This window comes from Scyliorhinus canicula, chromosome 10, assembly GCF_902713615.1.
Source record: "Scyliorhinus canicula chromosome 10, sScyCan1.1, whole genome shotgun sequence".
In the NCBI taxonomy this organism is placed as follows: Eukaryota; Metazoa; Chordata; class Chondrichthyes; order Carcharhiniformes; family Scyliorhinidae; genus Scyliorhinus; species Scyliorhinus canicula.
Genome location: NC_052155.1, coordinates 144,940,689 through 144,953,540, shown reverse-complemented (window position 1 = coordinate 144,953,540; position 12,852 = coordinate 144,940,689). Strand labels below are relative to the sequence as shown.

Below are 12,852 nucleotides of genomic sequence, written 5' to 3'. Positions count from 1 at the left end.
TTTCAGTAAGATACCCCTACATCCTTCTAAACTCCAACGAGTACAGCCCCAGAGTCCTCAGCCGTTCTTCATATGAAAAGCTCTTCATTCCAGGGATCATTCTTGTGAACCGCTTCTGGACCTTTCCAAGGCCAGCACATCATTCCTTAGATACGGGGCCCAAAATTGCTCACAATACTCCAAATGGGGCCTGACCAGATCGAGGAAGCCGAGTGTTCCATTTGAGGATTTGAAACTTCCCCCTCGAACAATTAAAAGTGTTGGTGAGGCATTTAGATTCAGAATTTCAACCAAAAGCCAGAAAACCACCGACTACTAAAGGGGCGGTCAGGGACTTTTGATGATAATGAAATAGATAGCATGGCAGTAGAGATGTTCAAATTGGAGCTATGGAAATTAGAATTACAGGAGGGAGAAAAGCAAAGGGAGTTTCAACTAAAACAACTCAAACCAAGGAGTGGGAATCCTGCTGTGTCCCTTGAAGACCCTGCTCACTCAGGCCTAAGTGTTGAGGCAACCTGGTTCACTCATTTAATCCCTAAGTTTGATGAAGCTGAGGTGGAGGCCTTCCTTATCCTTTTGGAACAGTTAGTGCAGCAGTTAAAGTGACCAGCCCAACAGAGGTCCTTGTTACTGCAGAGTAAGCTTTCAGGGAAAGCTTACGAGATTTATTCCCTCTTGCCCGAGGAAAGTATCACTGACTATTAAGCGTGTACCAGTTCACGCTGGAGGTGTACCAGCAGAAATTCCATACCCTCAGGAAACAACCTAGCCAGATGAATCTGGAATTTGAAAGGCTTAAGCAACTTGTTTTTGACCAGCAGGTGTGGGCACTTATAATAGAAGCCACCTATGAAAACCTCCATAAAATAATTCTCCTTGAGGAGTTTAAAAACTCCATACCCCTTCTGATAAGAACTCAACCATGAGGAACAGAGGGTCACAGCGGCCAGCAAGGCAACCGGACTGGACGACAATTATGAGTTGATCCACAGGCCCTCATTCGAGAAGAGGCACTCCTCAGCTTAACCCGAACCGACTGGAAGGGGTAGTGGTGGGAGAGTGATCGGAAACTGAGCAGCCAAGCAAGATAGGGCAATACTACAGGCCCTCATCATGACAGAAAGGTTGGTGCTGAACTGAAAAGTAAGACCAAGAAGTGGGTATTTTCTTACACGTACGTGTAAATAGCAAAGTCTGAAAGGACCAGAGACTGATCTCCCTTTGAGAGCTGACTGGTGGTGATTTAACCTCGGGTGAGGGGCAATGTTGAGAAGTCAGGGCCTTCATGAATATCCTCAGCTGATACAGTAATTGAACCAACGCTGTTGGCTCCGCATCAAGAAACAGTTGTCCAGCCAACTAAGCTAATCGATCACTAGAGGACATGTAATGGGTCAAGGATAGAGACTGCCCAGGGCTTCCAAGGTGCAAACCATAGCCTAGTTCTCCATTCCCACCCCAAAATAGGAAATCCAGAGCGGGATTCTTTGGAAACCGGCGGGGCGGGCAACTCCGGCGCGAAGGAGTGGCGTGAACCACTCCGGCAAGGGCCGCCCCGAAGGTGCAGAATCCTCCATACCTTCAGGGGCTAGGCCGGCGCCGGAGTGGTTTGCGCTGCACCGGCTGGTGCGGAAGGGGCTTGGCGCCACACCAACCGGCGCCGAAGGGCCTCTGCCGGCCGGCACGAGTTGGTGCATGCGCTGGAGCGCCAGCATGTGCTGGCGTCATCCCAGCGCATGCGCAGGGGGTCGGAGAATCTCGCCTCAGGAGGTTCTTGGGGATATGTGGGGTCTCCGTAAGTTCGTCCTGCTGACAGACCTGCTACCGAAAACGATAAAGGTAGTATGGACTGGGAGATATAAGAGAGTTTTTGAAAAGCTGAAGGCCATTTTAAAAGGTAAGCCTGTGCTTGCAGCCCCAGATTTTAACCAAACATTTAAAGTAGCCATTGATTGGAGTGATGTTGGGATGGGAGCTGCTCTCCTACAGGAGGACAAATCTGAAATAGTGAGGCCAAATGGGTGCTAATCTAAAAAGCTCAGCATGCATCATGGTGATGGGGTGGTAATTGGTGGGGTTTTGATTTGTTCTGTTTTTGGTGTACAATCATCCACATTGCTGGATAGATGCCAGTGTTATAGTTGTACTGGAACAGCTTGGCTAGGGAATGTCCCGAAGCGTGGTACCACCATTGGTGAGACCATGCAGACGCTGCGACAATGGATGAACGGACATCACATGACAATCGCCAGGCAGGAATGTTCCCTTCCAGTCGGGGAGCACTTCAGCAGTCAAGGGCATTCAGCCTCTGATCTCCGGGTAAGCGTACTCCAAGGCGGCCTTCAGGACGCGCGACAACGCAGAATCGTCGAGCAGAAACTTATAGCCAAGTTCCGCACACATGAGTACGGCCTCAACCGGGACCTTGCATTCATCCCCCACCATCTGGCCTGGGCTTGCAAAATCTACCAACTGTCCTGGCTTGAGACAATTCACACCTCTTTAACCTGGGGTTACCACTCTCCCCAGTTGCTCCGTCTGGACCTGGAGACTTAATTAGCTGCAAAGACTTGCATTCACAGTATTGCATTGCATCTTTGACTTTGTCTGTATGAATGTTTCTGGAACCCACCTCTTCATTCACCTGAGGAAGGAGCAGTGCTCCGAAAGCTAGTGTTTGAAACAAGCATGTTGGACTTTAACCTGGTGTTGTAAGACTTCTTACTGTGCTCACCCCAGTCCAACGCTGGCATCTCCACATCACCTAACCTGCACATCGTTGGACACTAAGGAGAAATGTAGCATGGCCAATCCACCTAACCTCCACATCTTTAGACTGTGAGAGAAAACCGGAGCACCCGGAGGAAACCCACTCAGACATGGGGAGAACGAGCAGACTCCGCACAGGCACCTGAGGCCAGAGTTGAATCTGTGTCCCTGACGTTGTAACGCAGCAGTGCTAACAACTGTGGCACTGTGCTGCCATGCCCTCATATCATTTTCTTTACCCATTTTATTGCCAGGAATAACAGAACTTATTAAAGGTACAACCTAAACAACATAAATGGTGCACAAAAGTGGAGATATCTAATAATTTAGGATGACAATATGTTTGACGCAGAGTATCAGTCTCAGTGATCTGAGAGCTGACCTGTAACTTTGTCAAGGAAAGAGATGTGGTTCGCACAGTAAAACAAAGGAAATGAGGGGCAAAGTTAAAAGTAAACTTAAAAGCAAATAATTAGCATTTTTATTCTCATCATTGTCTGGCTGGATGGGCAAATAATTAACTGAATTTAGTGCACTTTTTCATTCACTTTTAAATGGGAGTGACAGCTCTGAACTCCTACTGGAACATATGATCTCTCACTTTCTACCTGTGCTTCCCTTGTGGTTCTCACAAGTACATGTACTATCATGTGTTGCACGTTTTACTGTGGTTGTAAAACGCGTTTATTGGAGTGTATTAACACGCCTCCGTATTCGACGTGTGCTTAACACTACTAGGCTCTGTTCTATGTATTTATTCAGCTCTGGAGTCGCCAGGTGCCGTATAGACACCGTCACAAGTATTCCAAGGTCAAGTTCAAAGTAATAAAGACGATACACCGATTAGTAAGGTTCAAACGATCAATATTTATTATACAGTTATAATAAATACTCATGCACACACTAAGAGACTAAGCTATAACTAAACTTAAGTGATCAGAATACTTATCTAACAGGAACAGGCGAGGTCAGAGAACGAGGCCTTCGTCCTGGTCTTGTACTGCAGCCTTCAGCAAGCGTTCTGGTACTGGGGGTCTAGTGGGCTTGGATCGCGTAGCGAGCGTTGAACTTACGGTTTCGGCGGCTGGTGCTCAACGGCTGGAGTCAGGATGCAAGATGTCTATCAGGGCCGGAGCACGGGTTTAACAGACCGGGCTATGTGGGGAATTTGCCTTTATACCCCTCTCTAATGTCCTTGCCCCCTTCTAGGCGGGCTCTACCTTTCGGTACCGATTGGAGCGTTTCCAAACGGTTACCTTCGAAATCCTCCAATGCGAGGGCCTTCCTCGGTGTTGGGGGGTGGTTTCGATATTCGTTACTTTGGTGCCATCCTGTCTGCGCAACCAATTAAGTGTTACATTGAGATGGAAATGTTGCCATTGTTCGTGCCTGGATCTGGGCTGCCTCATCAGAATGCTAAGCGCTTTGCCATTAACACCTTTGGCTTGGAGATCTTGCACCTGGCCAGAAACTGGTTTGCTGCTTGCAAAATGCTAATTAGTTGAGAGCAGACTGTCTGCTCACACTAAACAGGCTTTTCCTTCTGTCTTCCATTTTACTTTGGCTCAGTGTCCATTTTGCGTGGCCAGCATGGCTACACATGAGATGAAGTTTTAACTGAAGCTGAGTTTCAGTTAAACAGCAAAATGCCCCCAAATGCATTCAGTATAGATGGGTAGAATTTTTTTTTGTATTACCAAAAGGTGTGTCTAGTCTTAATATCTTGGTTTGCATCACTTAATCTGAACTATTCCTGAGAATAAAATTTGGATTTGCAATGACGTAGTAATAAACTATTTTGTTTGGCCATCAGGCATTTTGAAGAGGATGTACAGTATAGAAGATGATTTGATGCTGGGCGTAGAAGGTAAGTGTTTAAGTTTCCTCTCTCCACAACTCTTGCTTTTCTTCCATCTTTTCCATCCACTCCTTCCTATAATTCGATGGCTTGGGGCAATATAGGTCGAAAACAAATTGGGAAAGTGCTCCATGTATTCCTATCTCTCCACCATTTTTTGTTCGATGATTCTGTCTGTTGGAGGATATTGCATCCACCTATGGAGGAGATGCATGAAGGGAGATCCTAAGTCTTGGAGTTGAGCTATAAACTGGTCCCATGAGTTTCATGAGAAATTATTTAATTAATTATTTTTAGGCAAGTCATCTTATAGGTTACCTGTTTTGACCATTGCAACAGACCCAACGTGGAATGCAATAACTCTTGGCCATCTACTTACAGTTCTTGAATATTGCTGAAAGGATGGACTTCCTTTATTGTTTTGTGCAATGTGGGCATCATTAACAAGGCCAGCATTTGTTTCCCATTCGAAAATGAAATGAAAATCACTTATTGTCATGAGTAGGCTTCAATGAAGTTACTGTGAAAAGCCCCTAGTCGCCATATTCCGGCGAACAAAAATTCCGGGAAGGCTGGTACGGGAATTGAACCCTGCTGCTGGTCTGCTTTAAAAGCCAGCGATTTAGCCCAGTGTGCTAAACCAGCCCCTAATGGACCCTGAGAAGACTGGCTTGTTTGACCATTTCAGCTAAAAATGAAGCACATTGCTCTGAAGTCACATGTAAGCTAGGCCAGATAAGGGTGGCAAATTTCCTTCCCTAAAGAACTTTAGTAAAATAAATGTATTTTTATGACAACTAATGATAGTTTCACGGTCACCATTACTGATGGTTAGCTTTCAATTCCCAGTTAAATAATTCAAATTATTCATGGTTTGAGTTTAAATTCCACAATCTTCTGTAGCCTGACCCCAAAGGATTAATTGGGCCTTTGGATTACCAGTTCAGTTACCTTACCCATCCCCCGCTGCTGTTGCCAAAACACATAGTCTTGTACTCATCAGGACAAATGCAAAAATGGATGTGTTGCCATGGGGACAACAACAGGAACTATAGACTCTCCAAGCTCCCGGAAAATTCAAAGAACAAAGAAAAGTACAGTACAGGAAGAGGCCCTTCGGCCCTCCAAGTCTGCGCTGACCATACTGTCTAACCAAAAACCTTCCACACTTCCTGGGCCCACATCCCTCTATGCCCATCCTACTGATGCCCCTTAGACATCACTACCGTACCTGCTTCCACCACCTTCTTCGGCAGCGGGTTCCAGGCACCCACTACCCTCTATGTAAAAAAAAAGTCATCTTGCTTATTTCCCCTAAACTTTGACCATGCTAAATTGCCCCTTAGTGTTAAAAAGGTTAAGTGGGTTACGGGGATAGAGTGCAGACGTGGACTTAAGAAGGGTGCTCTTTACAAGAGCTAATGCAAACTTGATGGGCCGAATGACCTCCTTCTGCACTGTAAATTCTCTGATTATATGATTAGAAAGAGTATGGTGCATGGGCCAGTCGCAAGCTGGGGTAGGATTCTATATGGCCCAGGACTCCACTGCTTTTTTGCACATTCATCACTTCTGAGGCAAAGAAATGAACGTTGGAAGTCTGTTGATCCTATTCTCTGCAAATGTACAGCACCCCATCTCATTATCAGCTAAGAGGATCCACAGAACATTGGCATCATGGGATACCAACCAAGGTTGGGAAGATTGGCTGTTTTATTTTCCAATTCCTTGCCCAGTGACAGTGAGAAGTCTTACAACATCAGGTTAAAGTCCAACAGGTTTGATTCAAACACGAGCTTTCGGAGCGCTGCTCCTTCCTCACCTGAGGAAGGAGCAGTGCTCCGAAAGCTCGTGTTTGAAACAAACCTGTTGGACTTTAACCTGGTGTTGTAAGACGTCTTACTGTGCTCACCCCAGTCCAACGCCGGCATAGGGGCAGCATGGTAGCATGGTGGTTAGCATAAATGCTTCACAGCTCCAGGGTCCCAGGTTCAATTCCCGGCTGGGTCACTGTCTGTGTGGAGTCTGCACGTCCTCCCCCTGTGTGCGTGGGTTTCCTCCGGGTGCTCCGGTTTCCTCCAAAGATGTGCGGGTTAGGTGGATTGGCCATGCTAAATTGCCCGTAGTGTCCTAATAAAAAAGTAAGGTTAAGGGGGGGTTGTTGGGTTAAGGGTATAGGGTGGATACGTGGGTTTGAGTAGGGTGATCATGGCTCGGCACAACATTGAGGGCCGAAGGGCCTGTTCTGTGCTGTACTGTTCTATGTTCTATGTTCTATCTCCACATCAGTGACATTGTGACCAAGAGAACACCTCATTGCTGCTCTGAAACCCCCAGAGCAACTTTGGGACCCTCCTGATCCATGTGATTATGTTCGATACAACATGATGCAATGGCAAGATAATGATAAGTTGGGTTTTATTTTTGTTCAGACAGTTTATCACTGCAGTATTGGCAGAAGCATGTAAATGCTAAGCCCTTTCTCTGGAAAATAAAGTGAAAATTAAACTTGTATTCTCCGAGGTCCAAACCAGAACTTGGATTCACCATCAAAAAATTATTTTTTGGATAAGTTTTTGCAAGTTAATTCCCTCTCACCTGGCTGCACTGTCAACAAATATTGCAAGAATGGATTATAAATGGGGAGATGGTGGGAAGATCGAGTTACATGGAGGTATTTAATGGACCTGACCCGGGGTCTCACTTGCGTCAGCACTGTGTTGCCTCTTAATAATAATAATAATAATCTTTATTAGTGTCACAAGTAGGCTTACATTAACACTGCAATGAAGTTACTGTGAAAATCCCTTCATCACTATACTATGGTGCCTGTTCAGGTATACTGAGGGAGAATTCAGAATGTCCAATTCACCTAACAGCATGTCTTCCAGGATTTGTGGGAGGAAACCGGAGCACCCGGAGGAAAGCCACGCAGACATGGGGAGAACATGCAGACTCTGCATAGACAGTGACCCAAGCTGGGAATCGAACCCAGTGCTAAACATTGTGAAGCAACAGTGCTAAACATTGTGCTACCATGCCACCCATGGGGAAGGCCTGCTATATTACTGGAGAGCAGCAGCCCTTCCCTAACATCAAGAACGCTGTGGACAGATGCCGTGCTCACTGAGAGCCACTGTGAGCAGCGAGCCAATCATAAGCTGGCAGCTTTACTGAATGTGAGGCAGTGGCTGCTGCTGGTATGACATCCATCCAAAGCCCAGAATCATCACTAGACCCCATGTCAGGAGGGAGTCTTGGGGAAGGGAGTTGTAGGGGACCTGGCAGATAGCAGTCCCTGCCGCCTTCCCAATGTATTGTACTGACAAAGGGCCCCTTGATCTGGTATTGAGTGCATTTGAGCAAGAGACACACCCCCACCACCTTCCTCAGGTGTTCAAAAGCAACCCTACAGGGGTTTTCTTATCATGCTCCTTGATTGAGTTGAGAAGAATGGAAGAGGGTGGAGTGGCTGTCCGTGGGCCTTGTGTACGGTCTAATCAGGGAGGAGGTGGGAAAAGCAGCAGGACCCTCGCCTTCCACCCACCCACCTGATTAAACGCCCTCCTATCACCAAACATGCCATGAGGGAGAGCATTAAATTCTATCTATACTGTCGAAAGCTCCACGAATGTCCCCATGTAGATGCTTTCATTGTGTTTAAGTAAGTTCATTTCAGAAAATTCGCTGAAATCATTTTTTGTCTTAATACTTTGCAATTTATTTTCCCACCCAACAGCCAACTTATATCCAAGTGGAATGCAAAACATGTCTGTACAAGATTATATGAGGTTAGTTTAGTTTTACAGCTGAAATTAATGTGAAAAGAAAATGTTAAATGTGGCATAATGTACTGGAGATCCAATGTGACACTTTGCTTCATGATCCATCACAATGTCCGCCATTTGAATTCTTGATCTCAGCTGCGTTATCAGACGATGGTTTTGGGTGGGGGCTGTAGGTTAAAAGAGATGATTTCAGAGGGAATCACAATGATCTGCTTTTGTGTATTATTTTCTGTCCAGCCACATAACTCTCTTGGTGAAAAACGCAGAATTGGGGCGCAGTGGGCAGGGTGGATGGAGGTGGGTGGGGTGGGGGGTTAGTGGGGGGTTTACTGGCAACAAATAGTTTTCTGATCCCTAAGAAAGTGCAGTTTCAAACTATCACAGATTATGACAAATATGATGGAGGTGAAAATGCTGTGCATTTTTAATGCTTTCTGGATGCTACAGTAAGCCAGAACACTGCATTATTTTGGTTTGGTTGCTCAATGGGTCATAGAGTCAGAGAGGTTTACAGCATGAAACATTGTTTCTAACTTGTCCATGCAGTCCAGTTTTTAACCACTAAGTTAGTCCTTATTGCCTGCATTTGGCCCATACCCAAATGGTTGGGGCAGCAGGGTAGCATGGTGGTTAGCATAAATGCTTCACAGCTCCAGGGTCCCAGGTTCGATTCCCGGCTGGGTCACTGTCTGTGTGGAGTCTGCACGTCCTCCCCCTGTGTGCGTGGGTTTCCTCCGGGTGCTCCGGTTTCCTCCCACAGTCCAAAGATGTGCAGGTTAGGTGGATTGGCCATGCTAAATTGCCCGTAGTGTCCTAATAAAAGTAAGGTTAAGGGGGGGGTTGTTGGGTTACGGGTATAGGGTGGATACGTGGGTTTGAGTAGGGTGATCATGGCTCGGCACAACATTGAGGGCCGAAGGGCCTGTTCTGTGCTGCACTGTTCTATGTTCTATAACCCTCTACACCTCTATCCCTTTTAGCTACAGGCCTCATTAAGGTATATGAATAAGTGCTCATCACCAGAGGCAGCTTCCCATATAAATTAGAATCTATCCCCACTCCTATGATTTTGGTAAGGTTGGTGCCTGACACCCAGAGGGTGTGATTCCCGCTGATGTGTTATCTGTGTTGGTCTAACATCGACTGCAACTGGATGCAGTAAAACGAGAAACAGGCTTCCAACACAGGAGATGGTCCAACACTTGTTTTATTGAACCTGTTGATTGCTGTACATAATCTGCTGTGGGTTGACACTCTATTAACCTAACGGATAACCTCCTACTGGCTTGACCAGACTAGCTCTCTATCACATGGTGATGATGTTCATTGGCCTGTCCACTACGACTATCTCCGTAGCCGTGTCCTGGGAGAGAGAGCGAGAGCCTTAATGCCCTGTGGTGGTGTCCTGTCTGGTGATTGGTTGTTCTGTGTCGTGTGTGTTCATTGGTTATCCTGTGTGTCAATCACTGCCTGTCTGCATCTCATGATATACATGAGTTGATATTACGACATCTCCCCCTTTTAAAATACATTTTGGAACGTGGCTGTATATGCATGCATAACTATGTACAAGTGGGGAATGAATGAACATATGTACATGGGAAGGTGTCTATCGTGCAGATACAGAGCAAACTGAACAAAATTTACAAGATTTAAGTCTACAGATTCAGTCTTTGTGGTGGGCGACGAATTCTCGTCGATCGCCGCAGAGGTGGAGGGAGGGACGCCGGCACCTGGACATGCGGGATGGCTGACATCTCGGTGGCCTTGTGGACAGGTGGGATCGCTGCCAGATCGGTGGCCATGTGGTGTAAGACGTCCGGAGGAGGCATGATGACATGCGGAGAAGAGCGGTCGGGTGATGGGCAGGGAACTTTACACAGCGGCCTCCTGTTGCGCCGTAAAATGAAGCCATCAGCCATTTGGACAATGAAAGACCTGGGAGCAGCCTGTCTGATGACAACAGCTGGGGATGACCAACCTCCCTCAGGCAGCTGAACGCGAATAACATTGGCTGGAGCCAGCGCAGGCAGATCCGTGGCATGAGCATCATTCGTGATCTTTTGCTGGTCCCTGGATCGCTGCATCTTCTGCAGCACCATGAGGTGGTCAAGGTCTGGAACATGGATCGCTGGAACAGTCGTCCTCGGGTTGCGGTTCATGAGCAACTGCGCCGGAGACAAACCAGTTGACAGAGGGGTTGCCCTGTGTAATAAACTCCAATTAGCTTTATTGGTTGGCCAATTGGAGTATGAGCTCCCTCATTGATAGCTCATTGAGGGGCCCATATAATCACCTGTGTAGGCTTTGTGAGCCAGTCTTAAGTTGACTGGACTGCTAGCAGCACTGTTTCTAGCGGCTCCTGTAATATCGTTATTGTAAATACATATTGGTGTAGTGACGGAACTCCTGCCTCCCGTGGATTACTACAGTGGCGACGAGGTAAACTAAGAATTTTGCGGAGACCAGCTGCCGCACTCGGAGGGTAAGCCTTGCCATTTTAAAAATGCAGTTTTTTGGGAGGTTAGAGGCATTCGACCCGGCTATTGAGGACTGGTCCCAGTATGTGGAGAGAATGTGTTACTTCTTCCGGGCAAATTATATACTGATGAACGAAAGGAGACAGCTTATCCTGCTGTCGGCGTGCGGACCCTCAGCTTTCGCCATTATGCATAGTCTGACTTATCCCGATGCGCCGGACACGAAAACTGTCCAAGAATTAACGGAATGGTGAAAGAGCACTACGACCCAAAAGCACCCCTCATTTTGCGTAGGTACAGATTCTACACAGTGAAGCGGGAAGACAGAGAGTCAGTCACAAATTTCTTGCCCCGCCTGAGAAGTCTGGCGGAAAAATGTGAGTTTGGCCCGACGCTAAATGAAATGCTTCGGGACCAGTTAGTGTGTGGTATAAACGACCTCACAATACAGAAACGCCTGTTGGCTGAAACGGAGCTAGACTGCAGGCAGGCATTACAGCTCGCACTGTCCCTAGAAAAGGCAGCAAGTGGGGCACAGGAACTACAGGGCACGCCAATGGAGGTAGGTACCTGTGAGAGGGACTACCACAACGGGTCTTGCTACCAGATAGCCGCTCTCAGGAAAAGCCTGAGGAATAGAGGGAAAAATGAAAACCCCAGAACTGCCCCCAAGTCTGCCAGGACTAACTGGAGACAGAGGGAAGTACCGGCTGAGGCTCCCCCAACAGAGAAGGACCGTTTCTGGCACCAGACAGAGTGGGGTAACAGCAACAGAAACCCTAGAAGAAGGTGGGGACGCAGGGAAGTACACAAACTAGATGCCCCATCCTCCTCCGAAGGGGAACAATTATTTAATATTGCAACGAAGAAAGCAGAACCCATTAAGATTACCCCACGGGTGAACGGGTGGCCGACAATAATGGAAATAGACACGGGTGCGGCAGTATCAGTAATGGGAGTGGCAGCATTTAGAAAAATCAAAGATGGACTCCAGCCACTAACCCTAACAAAAACATCGACGAAACTTAAAACCTACACGGGGGAACCCCTGGAAGTTCTAGGCACGACTCGTGTACCTGTGGAATATGAGAAACAATTGCTCAGATTACCGTTGATGATAGTAGAGGGCTCCAGACTGAGCTTAATTGGACAAAACTGGCTGAAAGACCTAAAATTAGATTGGATGAAAATTTTCCAGAGTGGAAGCGGGCAGTTGAGTGGAGTACTCCAAAAATACCCGGAGGTCTTCCAGGAAGGTTTGGGGGAAATCATAGGCACCAAATCAACTTTGCACGTGGACCCAGAAGCCCTTCCGAAATTTTGTAAGGCCAGGCCGGTACCTTGTGCATTAAGGAAGAAAGTAGATGACGAAATAGAAAGGTTACGGCGCAACGGCATTATCAGACCAGTACAGTTCTCAGAATGGGCAGCGCCGGTGGTACTATTTTTGAAGCCAGACGGCTCGATACGTCTCTGTGGAGATTTCAAACAGACGGTAAACAAATACGCACTGCTGGACAAATACCCAATCCCGAAAATAGACGACCTATATGCCAAATTGGCAGGTGGGCTTTTGTTCACGAAACTAGACATGAGTCATGCCTACCTGCAGTTAAAACTGGGCAAGGACTCCCAGAAGTTCGCTACGATCAACTCCCTGAAGGGCCTTTTTCATTATACTAGGCTACCTTTCGGAGTGTCATCAGCCTGCGCTATATTCCAGCATACGATGGAAAATATTCTGCAGGGACTACCGCAGGTGGCGATTTATTTGGACGATGTCTTAATCACGGGTAGGACAAACAGGGAACAGTTAAGGAACCTGGAGGAAGTGCTCAGGTGTTTCGCAAAGGCAGGCGTGCGGCTAAAAAGGGAAAAATGTGTTTTTCTGGCCCCACAAGTGACATACCTGGGATATAAAGTAGACGAGTCAGGCTTACACCCATTAGAAGAC

The 12,852-nt window shown here is 47.0% G+C and overlaps 1 protein-coding gene across 1 annotated transcript in view; it reads left to right on the top strand.

The window, feature by feature from the left end:
* The window catches only part of itprid1 (ITPR interacting domain containing 1), a 269,051-nt gene that overhangs the window by 93,362 nt on the left and 162,837 nt on the right, over positions 1-12,852 (top strand). The window contains exons 5-6 of the mRNA XM_038809821.1: positions 4,586-4,639; positions 8,370-8,421. Of these exons, the coding sequence (XP_038665749.1) occupies positions 4,586-4,639; positions 8,370-8,421 (106 nt within the window). The remainder of the gene's footprint in view (positions 1-4,585; positions 4,640-8,369; positions 8,422-12,852) is intronic.